The 22,942-nt window shown below is 55.5% G+C and overlaps 1 protein-coding gene across 1 annotated transcript in view; it reads left to right on the forward strand.

The window, feature by feature from the left end:
- Window positions 1–22,942, forward strand: part of CASTOR2 (cytosolic arginine sensor for mTORC1 subunit 2) — a 67,673-nt gene that overhangs the window by 18,968 nt on the left and 25,763 nt on the right. Inside the window, exons 2-4 of the mRNA XM_064296087.1 lie at window positions 18,005–18,075; window positions 20,048–20,241; window positions 22,709–22,841. Of these exons, the coding sequence (XP_064152157.1) occupies window positions 18,005–18,075; window positions 20,048–20,241; window positions 22,709–22,841 (398 nt within the window). The remainder of the gene's footprint in view (window positions 1–18,004; window positions 18,076–20,047; window positions 20,242–22,708; window positions 22,842–22,942) is intronic.

The following is a 22,942-nucleotide window of genomic DNA, read 5'->3' on the forward strand; positions in this document are numbered from 1 at the left end:
AGGGGTGTCCCCGGAGAGGGCCCGCTTCTCCCAGCCTCACCAGCACAGCACGTCATCTGACCTGTGTTTGACCTTGACCCCCTGAAGACCTTCATCATGCTGCCTTTTGTTCTGGGGGGTGTGTGTGTGTACAGACCTACCACACCCTCACGCCCGGCTGGTAGTGATTTGCCACTGTTCAATGTCCCTCAGCCAGGTTGCAGGCTATGAGGGTCTTTGCATTTTTAGCCTCTACAGCACCTAGCCTTCAGTGGGCCCCAGCGCTGAAGCACCGATTTCATTGCTCTGGGTGACGGAGCATTTGCTTGCCTGTGGCTGGCTCCCCTCCTTCCCTCCAAACGCAGATGAAGGCGGGAGAGGAGCCAGGTCCCCCAGCCTCCTCCCTGCTCTCTCCTGTGCCCGGGCCAGGTAGCCAGATCGTCCCGCAGCCAGTGAGTACTTTAAGACCTACCCCCAGACTGCCTGGCCCCCCAGTGGCTGCCCCGCCTCAGGCTCAGCGCCTCCCTCTTCCAGGAATATTGCAGAGTCTGTCCCCAGGTCACAGCAACCAGGCCCCTGTGGTGCCCCCTTCCCGCCCTTCACTGATGGGAGACTCCAGGTCAGGGACCAGGGTCCTTTGCACTCAGGCCAGGCTGAGTGGCACCCTCCCGAGGCCCCAGGTGGAGCACCAAGTCTGCACAGGGGCCAAGTGCACAGACACCATAGAATACCTTCTGGCCTGGGGAGGTGAGTCCACAGCGCTGGCCCTCTGACCCCGGGAAGACTCTGCTCACCTGCTGCCAAAGGTGTTTGCCCCTGAGGTCAACCACCTCCTATGTGGGCAAAGGGGATGTTGGCACTGTGGCAGGCCAGGCCTTCTTGGGCCCAAGGGCCTCTCACTGTGACCCCTCCCCCCCTTATCAGTCACACTGACACATTCTTTCCACTTACCAGCACGCCTGGCCTTTGGCAGGGTGTTGATCTCCCACGCCTCAGTTTCTTCCTCTGTAAAATGGGACGATCACACCAACTTTACCGGGTTGTGAGAGCTATATTTGTATGTTGTTATGTTCTAATTTGTGGGGCGGTGGTGGTTCAGTGGTAGAATTCTCTCCTAACGTGGGAGGCCGGGTTTGATTTCTGGCCCACTGCACCTCACACACAACCACCACCTGTTAGTCAGTGGAGGCTTGCATGTTGCTATGATGCTGAACAAGTTTCAGCAGAGCTCCCATACTAAGATAGACAAGGAAGAAAGGCCTGGCAATTTGCTTCTGAAAATCAGCCTGTGAAAACCGTGTGGATCACAAGGGTCTGATCCGATTGTGTGTGAGGTAGCTGTGATTTGGGGGCTGACCTGACAGCAGCTCACCAGCCTTGGCAACATTGGACATGGCCCCAGGGGTTGGCCACAGCCAAGGAGGAAGTTTTAATAAAAATGAACTGTTTGGCCCAAAGCCCTTTGAAGGCCGAGGGGCTGCTGGACCTTTTCCAAGCCTCCCCAGCGGCTTGGAGAGGCGATAAAAGGTGCAGCCGGTGCAAACAGCACTGCGTCCTGCAGGAGGTGTTAGCGGGGGGGTTGAGGAGCTGACCTGGCCCGAAGCGTCGGTTGATTTTAAACTCCAGTCCTGACTCCAGGCGCATTGATGCTTCCATCAGCTGAGGAGGGTGGGGTGATGGGGCTGCTTGGGCTGGGGATTGGCAGGAGTGCTTCAGCCATAGCTTGACCCCCTGGCTGGTGGCTGGGCACTTTGGAAGGAGCAGGGGCTGACAACCTGTGTCTGGTTAGTAAGCACAGCCCTCCTCCTGGCCTGGGGGAGTCTCCCAGCGCTGCACTGAGAGAAGGATCTAAGCAGAGGGGTCTGTGCTGCAGGACTGGAGGCCTGGGGCTGAAGTGGTCACTCAGCTGGCCCCTGGCCCCAGGTGTAGGACAGCACTGTGTAGTTCAGCATTGCCCTTCCTAGTGGAGAAAAATAGCACATTGAACATCTAGTCCTGGCCAACTCTGGGCCAGGCTTGGGGTCGTCGTCTTTAGTTCAGCTTCTGGTTTGTGGATTTGGGACTGAGTCCGAACAGTAAGTGCCTGGCCTGAGCACATGGCGGTCACACAGATCCCCTGGGGTACGGAGAAGCCCTGTGAGCCTGGCTGCTGTCCATAGGGCCCTGGGTGGTGCCCACGAATGGGTGTGTTGGGACAGACCTGTGGCAGCAGAGGGGGACTCTGCCACTCGGGGGGTGGAGTGGGGGAAGGGAGCCCACCTATGTGTTCCCAGCTCCACGCCTTCGTGCCGGGCACCTTCTTTCTCTCTCCTTCAGTCCCTCCTGTCCTCTGGGGCCCAGCCTGAGTCCCCTCCCTGGGAGGCCTTCCTGAGCTCTCTACTCGGCCGTTCTTTAGCCATTTGACTGGGCTGTAGATACTTCCCCTTCATTCAGCTCAGAAACTGCCTGCAGTACATTTTTTCTGGAGTTACGTTCGGTCAGCCCTTAACACTGGTCTTTGCTGTTGTCCCTTTGCGTCATGAGTGTCTCTTCTCGTCAGTAAACCAGTCACTGTGGAGTCGCCTGTGACCCATGGCGACCCCATGTGTGTCAGTGTAGGACTGTGCTCCGTAGGGTTTTCACTGGCTGTTGTTTTGAAAGTACAGCACGAGGCCTTTCTTCCAAGGCACTGCTGAGTGGACTTGAACCTCCAGCCTTTCAGTTAGCAGCTGAGCACGGTAACTGTTAACACCACCCCTGGGCTCCTGTGCTAGGACCTGGTTATACACAGGTGAGAGGAACGGACCCGCTCCACTCCTGCTCTCACGCTTGCACACATTTCTTCCCGCCTCCCGTCTGAAAGCTCTTTCTAGGAGGGGTAATGGGGAAGGCCCATGGCCACTGTACTCAGGCACAGGGCAGAGCCTGAGCCTGGGCAGCCCTGCAAGGAGTCAGGTGCAGCCGAGGTGGGCAGTGAGCCCCTGAGAGCTCCAGATTAGTGGCCTGCGTGTTTCTCTGCTGTCTAGAGCTGGCAAAGGGTCACAGGGCACAGGCCACTTGTGTTTTATCTGGTTACGTTGTACGTATCCTATTCCTGCCTCCACCCTGAGGGCTGTCAGGGAGCTCTGGGCACTGACCCCACCAGCTATCACACATACACCCTTTGCTGTTCAGGAAATTGCCCCAAATCAAGACACTGAGAGCCTTTGGGGGTCTGGGAGGGGAAAGCGGGGTCTCTGTAAGCCAGATGTGTTTTCTTTGGCCTGCCCAGTATGTTTTTTAAAAATTACACCAGCACTTAAAAATGAAAAGCAATCATAAAAATCTGGATTTCCATCTTGAAAATTGGAAGATCTTGCCACCCAGGGCCTACATGGTGACAGTTTGGATGGCAGCTGCCACCAGGTAGGGAACCCCAGGTGGCCTGGTCCGTCCACCCCCTGGTGTCCTCCCACACTGAGACCAGGTGCCAGGTGCTGTTTGTCATTGAGCTCGTGCTGGCTGGTGTCTTGGGTGCAGAAAGGTATCTCTCTTCTATTCTGTCCCAAAAGTGCGAGGAAGACAGACAGCCTGAGAGGGCCACATGTTTCTTCGTGAAAGTGAGGGGTGTACTGGTGTTTAATGTGCAGAGGTGACTGCGTGGATTTTCCTTATTCCTGTTCTCCTCACCATGGATCTCCACTCCCTGCCCTCTGCAGGCCTCTGAGCTGTAACCCCTGCTCTAGAAGTGTCTGAGCCCTGTGTTTCCTGTCCCCAGGCCCCTGCAGACACCCAAGCACATTTGTGTCCCAGTGCTGATACTGTGGGGCTCCTTGTCCTTGGAGAGCCCGGCTGACAGAGCTGACTTCATCATGACAGCAGGGCTTGCCGCCTCTGTGTGTGTGTGTGTGTGTGTGTGTGTGTGTGTGTGTGTGGCGTGGAGGGTGTGTGTGTGTGGTGAAAGTGTGTGTGGGGGAGTGAAAATATGTATAATAAGACATGCCATTTCGACAGTTTCTCCGTGTGCGATTCAGTGACACTGATCACGTTCAAGTTGTACGGCCATTCTCGCCTTCCTTTTCCTAATCCTCCTACCACGTTCACAGGAACGCAGAAACTTCCCCTTCGCCCTCCTTCCCTCCCCCGGTGACCAGCAGTCATCTTTGGTTTCTATGTATTTGCTTATTTTACACAAGAGATCATTCGGTGTTTGTCCTCCTGCAGCTAACTGACGTGGCTCGGCGTGTTTTCGAGGTTCATCCGTGTGGCAGCGCGCATCAGGACACTTCTCTCCTCACGGCCTAGCGATGTTCTCTGCTCCTGGCTGTCCCTCCAGACCCCACGCTCATCTCAGGGTGCCCCGCGGGAGGGGTGCAGCCCCGGGGCTGCGGACACAGCCTGTCTCACGGCTTCAGTTCTGGGTCCCACGTCCCAGCCTCCCCTCGGGGCCCTGTGGGCTGCCAGTCCACCTCCCCAACCCCAGGGCGCTCCAGCGGGAGCAGAGAGAAGCGCTCAGAGGTTGAACCGCGTGGTGGTGGGTGAGATGCAGGCGTGTCTCCTCGCAGCAGCCAGCGCGAGACTCTGAAAACAGAGCTGCTGACTTCCCACCCTCAGCCACCCGCAGACGTCTCAAAGCCTTTTTTCTGACGGACCTCAGGGGCGCGGAATTTGATTAATCGTCATCCTTGTTTCATGACGTACTTATCATTGATCCGTGCCAGCGTTTACTTTAATGTTTGTTCACAGTCACCTGGGAAGCCAGTCCCCAGCTGCGACCGTGACATTGATGGTAACGGCTGTCAACTCATGTTTCTCTTTCCTTGATTTTTTTATAAACAGTTTTTATGTATACGTGAGTATGTACATATACACGTAACACATTTGTACGAATCAGTACCGTTGTGAGTTCCTTTCCAGCTCCCGGCGGCCCCGTGTGGTCAGAGGAGACTGTGCTCCACGGGATTTTCAGTGGCTGATTTTTCAGAAGCAGGTTGCCAGGACTTCGTTCTGAGGCACCTCTGGGTGGATTTGACCCTCCCACCTTTCAGTTAGCCCCTGGGTGTGTTGCCTGTTAGCACCAGTACCTGGCTCCCTGAGTTCGCGCTCTCTCCGTTAGGCCACCAGAGCACGGAGGTGCGTGCACAGCACAAAGCTCCTCGCCAGGCAGCCTCCAGCAGCCTCCTCTGGCCAGCAGGGCCCAGGCATCCAGGGAAGGAGCTGGCCCCCAGGCTGCCTGGCACGCTAGCTGTACGTCCTCAGCAGGCCCTTTGGGCGTGGGCCCTGGCATCAGTATTTTTTAGCACTCTCTGGTAGAGTTCCATTGCAGCCAAGGTTGAGAACCATGCTTTCAGCAGCAAAGAGCTCCCACTGTGGAAGAGTGGGCCCTGGTGGGCTCCCTCCTTCCCTGTTACTTTCCCAGCCAACGATGGGTCCCTGAAGGGCAGAATAAAGACTAGCAGAACGCGAGTTAAAGGGAAAGCACGTCCATAGAGTTTTCTAGAAACCACTCGCCCCAGAATGGAATGAATTGCCTTGCAAAGGAGTGAGCTCCCCGTCTCTAGGGATATGCAAATGGAGGCTGGGTGACCATCTGTCCGGGATGCTACAAACACATAGAATGACATTCCAGGCTTGGTTCTGTGACTCCCTGTGGCCCAGCCTCCCTGTCGGGGTAACAACAAGAAGGTCCCTCTTTTGTGGTTTCAGTGGGGGGCCTCTGGTAAATTGTCCCACAAGTCAAGTGGGCACTTGTGATTCCCTTCCCTCTGCTCATTCATCTGGCCCATCAGTTGGAAGTCTGACAGAGTGAGTTTTCCTGGATGGGCCTACCTGTCAGTGGTCCTCCCCTGCTCCAAGCTCCCCACCCCCTTTGCCTTCTGGCAAAAGGTCTTCCCATCACAGGGCTTTGACCGGGCTGGGGCCTGTCTCCTAGGGTGCCAGGGAGAGGCCCATGTGAGGGCCTGGCTCTGCAATATTTGGAATCCGAGAATAAACAGATCGAGTTTCCAGCATCAGCCAGGCCGTCCAGTCAGGCGGCCACAGCGATGGAAGATGAGAACTTTCTCCTCAGAGATGACGCAGCTTCTCAGCCACAGTATAGGGCAGCCCCAGCTCCTGGCTCTGCCCTGGCAGCTGGCTACACGCCAAGCCCAAGGGGAAATAACAGTGGGTTTTTAGAGTCAAGCAACTGGTGTGCAGTGACCTTTCACCCCTGCAAGACAAGGGCACATTTCAACTCTCTGAGGGCCAGCTGCAACTCGATTATCTGTCACCTTGCTCAACCTTACCAAGTTTCCTCATCTGTAAAATGGGGGTCAGCAATTCCTATCTCAGAGGATTGATGTGAGAAATGAGCACAGGGCAGCCCCAGCCAGTGCATAGTTGGAGAAGTGCAAGTCTGAAGCTGAGAGAAAACCCTGGGCCACGGTGGCTGGAACCTTGGTGATGAGAGAATATGGGGAGCATGAATAGTGAGAGCGGAGTCCCTGTGTGCTATAAACCGTTAATGTACTCAGCTGCTAACTGAAAGGTTGATGGTTTGAGTCCACCCCGAGGTGCCTTGGAAGAAAGGCCTGGCGATATACATCTGAAAAAAAAAATTAGCCATTGAAAGCCTTATGGAGCACAGTTCTACTCTGCAGCACATGGGGTCTCTGTGAGTCAGAATCGACTCAGCTGCTACTGGTTATTGTGAGATTAGAAAGGACGTGGGAATGGCCCATTGAAAGCCACCGATGCTGGAGAGGGAGAAGTCATTACAGGAAACAGAAGAGGAGTGTCTGAGGAGTTGCAGGAGACTGTGTGGTGGGTGGAGGCCTTGGTCAGTCATGTTGGATCCAGCAGAGTCAAGGACAGGAGGGCATGAGGGAGACGACCCTGAGGTTTGCCTGGTACATGTCTTCAGTGGGCTGACCAGGATCATTTGGAGGGGTTGAGGGCCAGCCACATGGCGGTGGATTGAGGGTTGGTGTGAAGAGTTGGAGGCATGTTTAGTGGTGGCCTGAGGAGGAGATGGGGATGAGAGAGGACTTTTATTTAGAGTAGAGGAAACTTGAGCTTGTTTGTCAGCTAAGAGGAAGAAGCCAAGTACGAGGCAGAGACTGCTGGGAGGAAGGAGCGTTTGTGGGAGTAAGTGAAGGGAATGAAGCTTGCCTCAGGACCATTTTTCTGAGGCCAAAGGATGGATGAAAATTGTAAGGGGGGGCCCTCACTGGTTGGGGAGCTGAGGGTGCCAGGCTAGAAGTGAGAGTCCTGGGAGAGGCGGGGCGGGAGCAGACCCAGTGAGGACGGACAGGAACCAGGTCTTGGTGGGGATTTCCGAGCTGGAGGCCATTGCTGAGCAGGGTGGGGGTCATCTGCAGGGACGTGGCAGTCTCTGAATATTTAAAAAAAAAAAAAAAAAAAAACCACTAAACCTATTGCCATCAAGTGGATTCCAGCTCATAGCAACCCTATAGGACAGAGTGGAACTGCCCCATAGGATTTCCAAGGCTGTAATCCTTATGGAAGTAGACTGCCACATCTTTCTCCTTCAGAGCAGCTCACCACTACCCACTGCCTTCCAGTCGATTGCAACTCATAGCGACCCTATAGGACAGGGTAGAACTTCCCCATAGAGTTTCCAAGGAGCGCCTGGTGGATTCGAATTGCTGGCCATTTGGTTAGCAGCCGTAGCACTTAAGCACTACGCCACCAGGGTTTGAACCGCCAAACTTTCAGTTAGCAGTGAAGCGCGACACCGCTGCACTACCAGGGCAGCCGATGCGGGCAGCCAAGGACAGCTGTCCCAGAGGCCAGCAGCAGGCAGTACAGAGGATGGAGTGGCTGCAGGCAATGAGAGGAGCCCTAGGTGACCTTCCCAGGGGCCAGGGGACTCACAGAGTTGCCAGGCAATAAGACAACAACGTGGGCTACAAAGTTCTGTCATAGCAAAGCTGCTAGGGAGTGGTGATTCCCAGTTAATAGGGACAGGAGACTTGGGGCAAGTGGTGCGAGAGCTGCAGATTGTTTTAAAAACAAAAAACCAAACCAGCTGCCGTCAAGTTAGTCATGACTCACGGCGACCCATGTGTGCAGAATAGAACTGCTCCATAGCGTTTTCAAGGCTGTGACTTTTCAGAAACAGATTGCCAGGCCTTTCTCCCAAAGTGCCTCTGTGTGGGTTCAGATGCTTAACTGTTTGTGCCACCCAGGGGCTCCCTACAGATTGCTTTATGGTCAAGTGTGTTAATTATTGTTTTTAATGTGTTGGCAAAAAGCTGGTTGCATCCTGAGAAAGGTAAGAGGTTGTGAATGGTCTGAGGCCACAGAGCTGGTACCATAAAAAAAAAAAAAAAATTTTTTTTTTTTTTTTTACCAGGGCTCAAACCCAGACCCTCTGACCCAAAAGCATCTGTTCCCAAAACACTCTCCCCACCACCCACAGAACCATGAGGGATCCAAGTGAAGGCTGGACTGTGGCCCAGGGGTCCAAGTCAGGGAGTAAAGGTACATCCACAGAGCCATAGTGAACCCCAAAATTTCTGTGACCAGCCAAGGCCAAATCGGATGACCCCAGTGGGGAGGCAGTTGGCCCTGGCCAGTGTGCCTGTTGGTTCTGGGACTCTTGCCTGATGGTGGTGCCTGGGCCCCTCTCTAGGTGGCTCTCGGCCTCGTTCCCTGCTGACACTGGCATCTTTTCTGCAGCCTAGAGGCCTGCCCTGACCACTTCCATGGCCAGCCCTCCACACCCTTCTGCCAGACCCCTGGTCCCGCCCACCTGCTGCCTAAATTCCCGCCTTATCCAGGTTTCCCAGAAACAGCCTCTGCCTTCCAGGGCACGCCTGTAGCCATCCATTTTTGTACCTCAGCTCAGGCATAGCCCCAGCCACAGGGGTCTCTGCACAGCCCACTTATGTTCATTTTTCTGGTTAGTATATGAATGTAACGAGCATGTATAAAGCCACTGGCGAACTGCTTCCATAAAATGCCAGCCAAGAAAACCCTATGGGGCAGTTCTGCTCTAACACATGGGGTCGCCGTGAGTTGGAGTCAACTCAACTGCAAGGGGTCGGGTTTTGGGTTTGGTAGAGTATTCATGTCGACCACTGTATAACATTGTGTAAGGAACCCTGGTGGTGCAGGGTTAAGCGCTTGGCTACCAACTGAAAGGTCAGCAGTTCAAACCCACCAGCCGCTCAGCGGGAGAAAGATGTGTGGCGGTTGCTCCCGTAAAGATGACAAGCCTTGGAAATCCTATGAGGCAGTTCTGCTCTGTCCTGTAGGGTCGCTGTGAGTCAGAATCAGCTCAGCAGCCACGGGGTACGATGTTCTGTGCGCGTGAACTGCCGTGTGTGCACTCCTCCCGGCTGGGCCCTGGGTCGTCTCCAGGTCTTGTTTACTGACAACAGGCGGTTGGGATTGTGTGGTCTGGGTCTCCCGCTGCACGTATGTAAGAGCTGCTCTTGGCTGTGTGCTCAGAGCGGAGTAGCAAGTAGGATGGTCGGGGACGTGCGCCGTTGACCTCTGTCCTCAGCCTCCAAGACCACACCCACCTTCAGTCTGCCTCACCCTAGAGACAGCGCGGCCCAGTGGACCCACGGCACCTGCCTTAACCTAACTGAGCTTCAGTTTTCTTGTCTGTGAAATGGGAGTCATTCTACCGTATGTTCATTCACTTCTCATTGATCAGGTGCTGACTTGGGCCAAGCACTGGGCTGGGCACTGTGGCCTGGGCGGGTGGGACGTGCCCCTTGCGGGAGGAGATGTCTCGCTGAGGCAGACAGGCCTGGAGGGAAGAATCTCAGTGACCTGAGGGGTGTTACCGCTGGGGAGGGGAAGGGAGAGGAGGCAAGGAGCTGGCTGTGAAGGAAGGGTGTTGCCCACCTGCGGGTCTCTGTGTGAGCCTGGGGTTGGGGCCACAGCGGGTGGGGAGACCCTGCATCAGGCAGGGCTTGTTTAATACCAGAGAAGCCAGGAGCCGAGAATAAGGAGGGGTGCTGCTGGCCACAGGGAGTTCCTCAGCGCAGAGAGCTGCTAGAGAAGTCCAGTTCCACCAAAGGACCCCTGGACCCTCCTCGACTGTGACAGCGAATAACTGCCACATGCCAAGGCTGGCTCCTGGGCTCTTCCATGAATGTTCAGCACCGTGTGTGTCACTAGGATGCTGAACAGACTAGGAAGAAAAGCCTGGCGATGTACTTCCAAAAATCAGCCAGTGAAAACCCTATAGGTCACAACAGTCCAGTTTCCACCCGATCATGGGAATGGTGCAGGACCAGGCAGCCTTCCGTTGTTTGCGGGGTTACCAGGAGTCAGGGGCTGACTCTATGGCAGCAGACAACAAGGGCCCTGCGAGGGAGATACTTTCAAACCTCTTTGACAGATAAGAAAACTGGGGCTAATCAAGAACCCGTCAATTGTACCTGCTCATCGTGGGTAAGTGGTAAAGCTAAGAGCTATACTAAGGCCTTGTAAGTCTTGGCCACTCGAGGAGGAAAGGAAACTGCTGTCCAGTGCCTCAGTGTGCGCTGCGTGTCTGTGTGTTCAGGAAGCGGGAGCTAGACGTCCCCAAGATGTGTTGCCACCCTGACTTGTGCATTCATCCCACCTGGTTCCCCCAGACAGATGGGCCACTGGAACAAGCATCAGGAAGTCACACTGGCTCTTTGCCAGATGTTCCCTGCCACCCTCCTGGATGTGCTTTGGCCCCTTGGGGCAGGGCAGCCCCACCACCCCACTTTCCCACCTTCCCCAAGTATCTGTGAAAGAAAGTCCTGAAGTAGCCAGGCAGGGCCCAATGCAAAACCAGAAAACCAAACCCATTGCTATCAAGTCAGTTCCAGTCATGGCCACCCCATGTGACAGAACTGCTCCACAGGGTTTTCTAGGCTGTGATTTTTATGGAAGCAGATCGCCAGGCCTTCCTTCCACAGAACCCGTGGGTGGGTTTGAACCGCCAACCTTTTGGTTAGTAGTTGAGCGCGAACTGTTTGCACCACCCAGAGACCCAGGGCCCAATCAGAGGTAAGTAATTTCTGTGGCCAGCAGTTCAGGGCCCACCACTGCCCCCTGACCTCCCTCTCAGAAGTGGGCCCTCCACGGTGACTGACCAGGGACCCTGACGGTGGAGGCAGTTGTTCCCTGCCTCGATCTCGTATTTCTAACCAGTTTGTTGAGTGTTATTTCCTGGCCGCAGATGGACCCATGTCCACCCCTGCCAGCCTGGCCAACCCAGCATCGTCTCTTACCTCCAAAAACCAAAAACCAAACCCACTGCCGTTGAGTCAATTCCGACTCATAGCGACCCTATAGCACAGAATAGAACTGCCCCATAGAGTTTCCAAGGAGCACCTGGCAGATTTGAACTGCCGACCTCTTGGTTAGCAGCTGTAGCACTTAACCACTAGGCCACCAGGGTTTCCACTTACTTCCTGAGTGGGCTATTTCCAATCCTTACAGCAGCCACCACCCCCTTACTGCTGCCGTCATGGCCTGTCGCCCTCCCCTGCTGGAATCCTCTCGGCCCCTCTGGGCTTCATCATGCCAGGCTGTCCCCAGCTCAGCACTTTGCGCACACTCTCCCCTCCGTCTGGAATGGCTTCCCCAGGCTAGCAGCGCTCTTCCTCCCCTCCCCTCCCCTCCTCTCTCGTAAACCGCAGGCCTCTGCTTCACCAAACGAGTTGCCATCAAGTCAGCTCTGACTTGTGACAACCCTGCGTGTGTCAGACTAGAACTGTGCTCTGCGGGGTTTTCAGACGGCTGATTTACCTGACGTAGGTTACCAGGTCTTTCTTCCAAGATGCCTCTGGGTAGACTTGAATCTCCAACCTTTCCATTCAGCTGAGCATGTTAACTGTTTGTACCACCCTTGCCCCCTCCGTTTTTTCTGTACAACAGTGGTCGCTCTCTGACATAGTGTATATTTTATTTATTCCCACCCCCGAACCGCCCCCCCCACCCCAGTAAATTCCAGTAGCCTTAAGGTTTTTTTTTTTTTTTTAAGGTTACCCAGCACCTGAACACCTACAGCAGTGCCTGGCACACAAAGCTACTTCATAACGTTTGTTGAGTGACTGATTTATCAACTAAATTAGACTGTTGTCTGGATCTCAGGGGTTTATCCAGATCCTTCTGGTTTCTCTGCCCACCACCCTCCCTCCCGTTGCATTCCTGCTCTGCCCACCATCCCAGAATTTGCGAAACACCATCACCCACACTGTCTGAGTGGATTCCCCTGGTCGCCCAGGACATAAGCAGTTTTTTTTCCATCTTACAGAAAATCTATTGAGGATGGCCCTTCAAATCACTGAGCCTCTGTAGAATTTTTTTTGTTTGTTTTCTAACTGAAACTGGAAAAGGCAGCTTCTAATTGCTAAAGGCAATAGAAATGAAATGTAAATAGCACGAGAGACCTACTGAAGACCCAGGAAAGACATGAAGGAGCCGGGGCTGGTGCAGAGAACGAAGCCTGACATGCGTCCCCATCTGCCTGGTGTTGCTGGGGAAGAAAAGCTCAGTGAGAGTGAGACCAGTGCCCCCGGAGGCCGAGCCCCCCACACACAGCCCCAATGAGTAGTAAGACCAGCGCCCCCAGGAGGCCGAGCCCCCCCGCCCCCCCGACAGCCCAGAAGCAGGTCTGTCCCTCATTGGATGTTTTAAAAGGTCACTGGGCAGATGCTGGGAGGTGGCCAGCAGTTGGGCAGCAGGGACACGTGGGTGGTCTCTGGAAGAGGGTCAAGCCCGGACCCCTCCGCCTTGGGATTTGCTGCAGAAAAAAGTGAGGTGGAACCTCCATCCTTCCAGATGGAACAGGCTCTGTTTTACAAGAAACACCCCTGGATCCCCAATTCCAAGTGAGTCAAGGGGCACTCCGAGGCCCTAGGGGACCTACTTCAGGCCCTTGGGTGGCATGAATGGTTTACACTCAGTTTACTAACCTAAAGGTTGGCAGTTTGAACCCATCCAGCAGTCCTGCAGAAGAACGGCCTGGCAGTTTGCTTCCATAAAGATTGCAGCCAAGAAAACCCTGTGGAGCAGTTCTATTCTGTAACAGATGGGGTCGCTGTATGTCAGAATCAAGCAGGTACTTGGACCATGCAGAGAGCCTGTTCTGAGGGCCCCTGGCTTTGTGTGGTCAGTTTGTGTAGTGGAAGTCCTGTAGTTAATTTCAAAGCAAGGCTGGCCAGCCCCTTAATTCCAATGGTGTGGACTTGCTCTGCAGCCAGTCAGCCAGCAGGTGACCTCAGCAGGGTCTCACTGTCTTGACCCAGGGCATTATGGGTCTGACCCACAAAGCCAACTCCCACCTTCCAGAGACCTTTGTTCCCTAAATGGGATACCACACACAGGCAAGCTTTGCTGAGTCCTGACTCTTTAAGAGGGTCTTTGTGGTGTCCAGAAAGCTAGAGGAAGGGGGCATGGCCTATTGGGGCCACGGAAGGCCAAAGGGTGGATGGAGAAGCCAAAACAGACAGTGCCGGTGCTAGTGCATCAGGCCTCCTTGGCTCCCCCTGCACAGCAGCCCCGTGCTTGGACATGGTTAGCACCTGTGAAAGTTCCCGAGGATCAGAGGGCCAGGCGGGGCCGGGTCTAGGGCTGCAGATTGGCTCCAGCATGGACTCACCGGGAGACTTCAGGCAGAGTCCGTCTCTTCAGTGATGAGATGGAGTCATCACCTCATAGGTGGTTACCTGGTGGGAAGCGGGCTGCTGGGACACGGGAGCATGTTGCTTCGCAATACAACATGTAAGAACAAGGTGTTTCAAAGAATTGGAGACTCAGAGCTCCAGGGGGCCAGAGGCGGTTTAATCCAGTCTCCCGTCAAGGTGGTATCTGCCGCAACCTGCCTTCCTGCCCCCCCAAGGACAAACACCCCCCCACTACCTCCCAGGTCACCCCGTTAGCCTCTCATGGCCCAGCTGCTGTCGCGCTTTTCTTTCCTGTGAAGCCAGGTCGGCCTCCCCGTAGCCCCCACTTCAGCTGCCTCTACCCTTCAGGAAGGACACACGGGCACTTAGCCCAGTCGCGTTGCTGTCGCCAGCTACTGTCCAGTCAGCCCCTGACTCATGGCGACCCGTGCACAGTGGGATGAAATGCTGCCCTGTCCTGCACCGTCCCTGTGATCAGGTGCAGTTGTCAGACCATTGTGATCCACAGGGCTTTCATCGGCTGATATTAGGAAGGAGATTGCCAGGCCTTTCTTCCTAGTCCATCTTAGTCTAGAAGCCCCGCTGAAACCTGTCCAGCATCACAGCAACCTGCAAGCCTCCACTGACACACAGGTAGCGGCTCTGCTTGAGGTACATTGCCGGGAATCGAACCCGGGTCTCCCTCATGGAAAGCAAGACTTCTACCACTGAACCACTGCAGTCATACTGTGTATTAACGCATTTATTCTTCAACAGCAGCCCTATGAAGTAGGTGCTATTATCACCATCTGTAAAGAGGAGGAGACTGAGGCACAGAGAGGTTAAGTAACTTGCCTAAGATCACACAGCTGTAAGGGCTGCATTGGCCTTGTGACTCCAGGCTCTCAGCCGCTCCGTTTCACCGAACAAGCCTGCACCCCTTGGTCCAGGATGGTCCTCCAGAGATTTAACAGTGGTGACCAGAATCTTCCTCCAGACTGAAGTGGGCACAGGTTAGTCCCCTCAGCCCCGCCAGACCTGTTCCATATTGGCCTTGAGACTCTGAACAAGCACAGGCTTCATGGTGTGGCCTGCCCTCTATGTTCACAGAGCCCAAGGTGCCCCCAGACTGGGACCAGCATGATTCTTGGAGTAATATCCTGAACCACAGTGAGCTGGGCTCTCCCTGGGGCTGTTGGACCCCCAGTCTTCCTCCTTCGTTGCTCAGGGCTATAGGGTTTTGTGTCCTACTTACCTAACTACTCTGAATACACTAACATGAATGAAAATCACAGTTACACAGGTTACACACTGCCCAGCTCTCAGGGCACACTTCATCTCGCCTGAGATGGATGAGCCCCGCAAGTTATAACACCCCAGACCATCTGTGGTCCCCAGTGGCCTGGAGTCCTCTTGTAGAAGTGCACCCTGTGAAGCTGAACGCCACCAAGGAGGGCCACCCCTGGTGGAGGTGAGAGAGTGGCGGCTGGTGCAGAACAGGCAAGTTTCACTCCGGAGAAGAGGCTTAAGCTGGGCCTTGAAGGGTGAGCAGGAAGCCTCCAGCCAGCTAAGGGGAAGGGTGCCAGCCAGCAGAGAGAACACTTATCAGCCTCTGGGGTGTGAGCCAGGGAGGCGGGAGGCAGCTGAGAGTGGAGGGACAAGACGAGGCAGAGGCTGTGGCAGAGCTGTCATGGGGGAACTTTGCAGGGGGACCATCTCAGAGTTTGAGCTGGGGTACAGGACCTAGGGACAGGGAAGAGTCTGGGGCCAGCTTGCAAGTGTGGTGACGGGTGCTGACTTGGCCTCTCTGAGCCTCGCCTGCACCAAGGTGCACATCCTGAGATTGACGTCTAACAGCTGGCAGGGCCTTGAAGGCCTGGACCCAGGACACAGACCACATCAACGACATATTTATACCCCACTTTTTTTTAAGATAGCCGCTGCGCCTTCTGCCGGTGTTTACGGCCTCCAGAATCATTTATATGGTCTATTTCTGGAGTGTCCCTCACTCCAGGAGGGCATGGGGAGCCAGTGCCGAGCTGTTGGCCTGCACAGGGCTCTCTGGGACAGCTGGCAGCCACTCACCCACCCAGAGAGTACCTGCTTGTGGCACCCTGGTGATGGGGGAGCATTTCCACTTGGGTCCCTGGGAAGGAGCGAAGCCTGCCATGCAGAGGGTGCAGAGACTGCCATTTAGTAAGGCGATTGTTTACCGCTGTTCCCAAAGCAACTATCAGTTTCATTTGTCCAGGCAAGAGTTACAAACTGGATACAGGACAGGCAGGGATAGAGGTGTAATTTGAAAACCTAAGAGCTGGAGGGAAATTGAAGAGTGCGAGCTGTTGGCTGGACATAACGTCAGAGGGGACAGAAAGGCCAGCCTCCCTTCCTACCCGAGCACAGCGCTTTTTCCTAAAGTCAGGCTCCTCGAGGTGTAATTTACATACAGCAGCATTTGCTGTGGTTGGCTTTGACAGATGGATGCCTTCTGGTAACTGCCACCACAAACAAGATACAGAACAGCTCCAAGAGCCCAAGCACTTTCCGGTACCCCTTATGGCAGCGCCACCCCAGTCCCTGGCCACCACTGATCTGTTCCCTGTCCCTAACGGTTTGCCTTTTCCAGAACAGCAGACTGGTAGAATCGCGCAGTGCGTAGCCTCTTCTGTTGGCCACCTTTCACATAGCCAGTGCGTTTGAGATTCATCTGTGGTATTGCGTGAGTCAGTAACTCATTGCTTTTTACTGCCAAGTCATACTCGGTCTCCCAGGGTGGTGCAAATGGTTAACACTCCCTGCTGCTGACCAAAAGGTTGGAGGTTCAAGTCTACCCAGAGACACCTTGGAAGACAGGCCTGGCAGTCTACTTTCCCTAAAAAAATCAGCCACTGAAAACCCTGTGGAAGGTTCTCTGACGCACATGGGGTCGCCATGTCAGAATGGACTCGACAGCAGCTGGTTTAGTATCCCCTTGTGTGGCAGCATCGCAGCTTATCCACTTGCTGGTTGAAGGAAGGGCCTTTGGGGTGTCTCCGATTTGGGGTAGCTAAAAGTAAGCATTCACGTGCAGGCTTTTGTGTGGATTTGTGTCTTCGTTTCTCTTGGGTAAATACCGAAGAGTAGTGGTGCTGGGTCTTGGGGTGAGTGTTTACCTTTATAAGAAAGTGCCAGATGTTTTCTACAGAGCTGCGCAATTTTACATTTCACTGCAACGTTATAAGAGTCCCGGCTGCTCCGTGTCCTTGTCGATGAGCCTGCAGTGTTGCCCGCGGCGGGTGGGAGGGGGGGTGTGGCAGGCGAGGCGGACCATGGAGAGAGGGCTACAGATGTTCCTGGCTGTCTCTGTCTGTGATCAACACTGGGTCTGTTTCAAGATTCCGTGTCCATTTTACTCCTTATAAAAGTGACATTTGGACCCTCATCAGGCTTGTCCCTGGGCCACCCTCTGTCTCAGCTTCTTGTGATGAACGGGTTTTACGTGCTGGGCACGGGGCCCATGCTTGTCCTTGTGCTTGGGATCAGTGACGCTGGGTAAGTGACCGTGGTCCCTGTCCTCCCAGCTACTGCTGTGCACTCAGGGACGCCGTCTCTCCCTGCAGCAGCAGCACCTGCAGTGTGGGGGGGCGGAGGCACTCTAGCTCCATGGGCGCAGGGAGAGGACATTGAGGGATGATGACCCTGGCCCCAATGACTGAGGACTGCGCACACACAGCCAGGCATCTGCAGTGTGCCCAGGACTGGGACCAGCAGGGATGAGATACAGACAGACAGAGCAGTGCTCACCCCTGCCCTTGGGGAGCTGATGGTCTGGCTCTGGGGGGGAAATAAGCAACATGCATCCCGGGCTAAGCAGTACTTCCTAAGAAAGTGCAGCCCGGCAGGGACTTTGCCCCAAGATGTCCTAGGTAGCTGTGGCGCTCTCGTCTGGGGGCAGAGTCAGGCAGGGAGGAGGGGGGCAGGGGTCAGTCGGGTCACTGTGAGTTAGGCCTTAAGTGGCAGTTGGAGCTCAAGAGTTGGGGAGTGGAGGGGTGGAGACAGCCTGGCGTGAGACAGCCAGCTAAGGCCGAAAGGTCGGAAAGCGAGGGGCCATGGGAGAGGCAGTTCCTCACCCAACCCTGCCGAGGGCCACCCTTTCAGCTGCATCTTCCCTCAGAGAAGTGGGAGCTAAGACTTCTGTGCCTGGACTGGGCCTTAGGGGCTTTCTGGCTCAGTGGTCCCCAAAAATTGGGGGGTGCAGGGGTAGGATGAGCATCTCTAGGCCTCAGTGGAGACCTGGGTCAGAACTGTAGGGGGCAGGACAGAGCGGGGTGACACATCGCAAGTCACCAGCAGAGCTCTGGGTAAACGAAGGCAGCTCCGCCGCGTCACACTGCCCTGGGGACTATGCAGGTGGGCACCCCGGGGGGACCTGCCTGGGAGGAGCGGGACTAAGGTGTGGTGCTCTCTCTGTCCCCACCCAGGTGCAAGTTCTTCAGTCTAACTGAGACACCAGAGGATTACACCATCATCGTGGATGAGGAAGGCTTTCTGGGTGAGTGGTACCCTCACCTGCAGCCTGAGGTCATGCTGCTGCCACCTTATGTCTGCCCCTATCCAGAGTTCAGCCAGCAAGTCCACAGAGTCTGGTTCCTTCTCTCCCTGTGTCCCTGGCTGACCGCCCCCCGCCCCCCCCACCCCCCTGCCCGTCTTTCCCCTCTTGAGGCTGCACCAGGGAAGGTCCCAAAGTGAAAGGGCCAGTAAGGCTCAGCACTACCCAGCAGAGGATGTAACAGCCAGGAAGGAGAAGGAATGTGTTTTATGGAGCACTTACTGTGTGTGAAGAGGTCCCTGGGTGTCACAAACACACCGGTTTGTGCTCAGTTACCAACCTAAAGGTTGGTGGTTCAAACCCACCCAGCGGCACTGCAGAAAAAAGGCCTGGCAGTCTGCTTCTGTAAAGATAACGGCCAAGAAACCCCTGTGAAGCAGTTTTACCCTGGGGAGCTTGCATCCTCTGGTGGGTAAGACTGGGACATCTCTTGGCTGACATCTCAGATAATAGAATAGACGCGGAAGCCAGAGATCGGGGCCTTTTAAAGACTTTCTCCCCACTCTCCCTACCAAGCCTTTTCCCCTTTCTCTTCTGTAAAACCTCCTGGCACTTCCACCCACCCACTGGCCGAGGGCTGGCCCTTCCCAGCCAGCAGGACCAATGGGCTTGCTAACCTGTGGTCACCGTGGCAACCAGAGCTGGGCAGGTAGGGGCCTGGATGGGCCCTCCTTTAATCTCCCCCCTCGGAAGCCATCTTGCCTGAGACCAGCAGGGCCCAGCTCGTCTTCCCTGGGGCATCCGTATCATCTGCACAGCCCCCTTAGCTGGCCCCTTTTTGGGCCCCATTCTTACTGGTACCCACCCCGCTTCTTGGGGACTGTTTGGTGCCCAGGACAGAGCATGGGACTTCGAGTCAGGCCTGAGTTTGAACCATGGCTCTGCCGTCCCTGTTGAAGTGATCTTGGGCTCATTAAAGATCCGAGGCTTCTGGTTGCCAGATGCACAGTGGGGATAATAACCCTCTGACTTTGCTGAGCCCTAGTGGAGGACAGGGTCATGGTCAGCCTTCCCTGTGCCTTGCGCCCTCACTCCCAGGGCCTGGCCCCTGCTGAGGCGTGACCGAGTCCCGTGTGCACCCTGTGAGGGGCTGGTGGCTGTGTGTATGTGGAAACACGTGCATCCGTGTGAACCCATGTCCTGTGTATGGGCTCCTGTGGGTGTCCTCTTGGTAGGACTGGGCGGAAGGCACAGTCTGAATGCTGGTTCTGGGTCTGTATGAGCTGGCCAAGGAGACATAGGGCTTGCTGTCCCTCTGAACCTCTCCTGCCCACACCAGCGCGATCCCCAGGACCCCTGGGCTCTCAGGAGGGACTTGGGTGCCCATTACTGCACCCAGAGTGTGGCAACCTCAGGAGACCCCCTGGAGCTGTGAGTTGTTCCAGAGAAGCCAACATGTAGGTTTGGTCAAAGCAGGAAGTTCCAGGCCCCACCCTGTCTTCTGGCCTTCCTTCTACCCCCAGCCCCCACCCCCTCCGGAGGTTCCCAGGAACCCAGTTGGAAAACCACGGAGTGGGTTCTGCATGGAATAATGGTAGTGACAGTAGCACCTGACACATGGAAGGGCTGTGAGAACAAAAAGTGACCACTCCATCCTTGCGAGGCTGAGCCTGTTACCTCCATCTTACAGTTGAGGAAACCGAGGCTCAAAGCACTTGGACCACTTGTCCACATGGCACCTACTCAGCCGAGCTGCTTGGCACATCCTGAGTTACCAGAGGAAGGGACCTCTGAGGCAATCCCAGCTTCTTTTACCTTGAGGGGACTGAGGCCCAGAGAGGGGCGGGAGTGGTCAAGGTCTTCCAGCCCATCTGGAGTGGTGGAGCTAGCCCCAGAGCCTCAGGCTCTGCCACTCTGGCCTGTCCCTGCCCTGGACCCCAGCAATCACAGGGCTGCCTTCTCCATCCCCGTCCAGAGCTGCCCTCCTCGGAGCATTTGAGTGTAGCAGATGCCACCTGGCTGGCCCTGAATGTGGTGTCTGGTGGCGGCAGCTTCTCCAGCTCCCAGCCCATTGGTGTGACCAAGATCGCCAAGTCGGTCATCGCCCCGCTGGCCGACCAGAACATTTCCGTGTTCATGCTGTCCACCTACCAGACGGACTTCATCCTGGTAAGCAGAGCACTTCGTCCCAGACAAGACCTCAGACACAGTAACGGGCACGTGCATTCCCATCACACACCTCCTCAGACACATTGCCTCCCTCACACACTCACTCACACCCCACACACACACTCCCCCTAACCCAACCTCATACATTCACACCGCTCGCACACATGCTTTTCCCCTGCACACTCTATCACACACTCCCCCTCACATACCCTCGCACACTTGGATACATTTACTTTCACCATTCACACACACACACCCTCCTACGTATGCTCACCCACACACACTCTGATACATTCATTCTAACACCACTAGCACACGCCGCCTCACACACCCTCCTCACACTCATTCCCTCATACATTCCTCAGACATTCCCCTCACACAACTCACAGACACAGCCCTCACAAACACACTCCCCCTCACATTCCTCAGACATTCCCCTCACACCATTCACACGCAGAGTCCTCACACACATTCCTCAGACATTCCCCTCACACCACTCGCACACAGAGTCCTCACACACATTCCTCAGACATTCCCCTCACACCACTCGCACACAGTCCTCACACACATTCCTCAGACATTCCCCTCACACCACTCGCACACAGAGTCCTCACACACATTCCTCAGACATTCCCCTCACACCACTCACACAGAGTCCTCACACACATTCCTCAGACATTCCCCTCACACCATTCGCACACACAGCCCTCACACACATTCCTCAGACATTCCCCCTCATACCATTCGCACACACTCCTCACACACATTCCTCCGACATTCCCCTCACACCATTCGCACACACTCCTCACACATATTCCTCAGACATTCCCCTCACACCACTCACACAGAGTCCTCACACACATTCCTCAGACATTCCCCTCACACCATTCTCACACACAGCCCTCACACACATTCCTCAGACATTCCCCCTCATACCATTCACACACACTCCTCACACACATTCCTCCGACATTCCCCTCACACCATTCGCACACACTCCTCACACACATTCCTCAGACATTCCCCTCACACCACTCACACAGAGTCCTCACACACATTCCTCCGACGTTCCCCTCACACCACTCACACAGAGTCCTCACACACGTTCCTCCGATGTTCCCCTCACACCACTCACACAGAGTCCTCACGCACATTCCTCCGACGTTCCCCTCACACCACTCACACAGAGTCCTCACGCACATTCCTCCGACATTCCCCTCACACCACTCACACAGAGTCCTCACGCACATTCCTCCGACGTTCCCCTCACACCACTCACACAGAGTCCTCACACACATTCCTCCGACGTTCCCCTCACACCACTCACACAGAGTCCTCACACACGTTCCTCCGATGTTCCCCTCACACCACTCACACAGAGTCCTCACGCACATTCCTCCGACGTTCCCCTCACACCACTCACACAGAGTCCTCACGCACATTCCTCCGACATTCCCCTCAAAACCACTCTCACAGAGTCCTCACACACATTCCTCCGACGTTCCCCTCACACCACTCGCACACAGTCCTCACACACATTCCTCAGACATTCCCCTCACACCACTCGCACACAGTCCTCACACACATTCCTCAGACATTCCCCCTCACACCATTCGCACACAGTCCTCACACACATTCCTCAGACATTCCCCTCACACCACTCGCACACAGAGTCCTCACACACATTCCTCTGACGTTCCCCTCACACCACTCGCACACACAGCCCTCACACACACACTCCCCCTCACATTCCTCAGACATTCCTCTCGCTCCACTCGCACACAGTTGTCATGCACACACTCCCTCACACGCACCCATGTGCCCCGTCACATGCCTACTGATGCCCTCAGCCACGGACCCCAGCTGTCTCCTGGGTGTTGGCTTGCTGTGAGACCTCCCTCTGCAACGTTCTGTGGTCACCAGCCCCTCACCAGTCCAGAGAGAGGTTCAGGGTACCTCGGGGTCACTGGTCAGCCACCACTGTGGCCCAGACTGGGCTCCAGGTTTGTACCGACCCCTCCATCTGCATGTTACCGGGCCGTGGGTTGGTTTGGCCTGGAGCCAGGAAGTGAGAGGGCCAGGGCACAGTGGGCAGAGTGCGCTCCAGCTGGACCCTCGGTGCCCCTCTTTCTCCACCCGTGGCGGTGAGTGTGCCCTGGTAATGTGGCCAGTGCTCTGCCTGGCTGCCATGTTGTCTGTGTTCTTCCCCAGTGGGACCTGTAGTCTGGGAAGGGGCAGGGACCGGCCTGGGTACACATGAGGTGGAATGGGGCACGGACCTGCACCTCCTGGCCTTGGCGGAGTGTCTCCTCACCCCACTGTCCCTGCTGCCCCCCAGACCCTCCTGTCTCCCCCGATCAGGAATGTAGGAGGCAAGGACGGGGGGTGAAGGCAGTTCTCACAGCAGAATGTAGAGTGAAAGGCCCAGTGCCCCCAGGCCCAATCGTCCCCCACTCCCCGTCCCCAGGTGCGTGAGCGGGACCTGCCTTTCGTCACCCACACCTTGTCATCGGAGTTCACTATCCTGCGGGTTGTCAATGGGGAGACTGTGGCCGCTGACAACCTCGGCGTCACCAATGGCTTTGTGAAGCCCAAGATGGGTGAGTGAGTAGCGGTATCTGTGCAGGAAAGACCGGGCCCTGCCTTAGAGAGTGTGGCTTCATCCACCGGTGAGTCCTGGGGCGTCAGGCGTGGTGCAGAG

The sequence above is a fragment of the Loxodonta africana genome, chromosome 12, assembly GCF_030014295.1.
Source record: "Loxodonta africana isolate mLoxAfr1 chromosome 12, mLoxAfr1.hap2, whole genome shotgun sequence".
Lineage (NCBI taxonomy): Eukaryota > Metazoa > Chordata > Mammalia > Proboscidea > Elephantidae > Loxodonta > Loxodonta africana.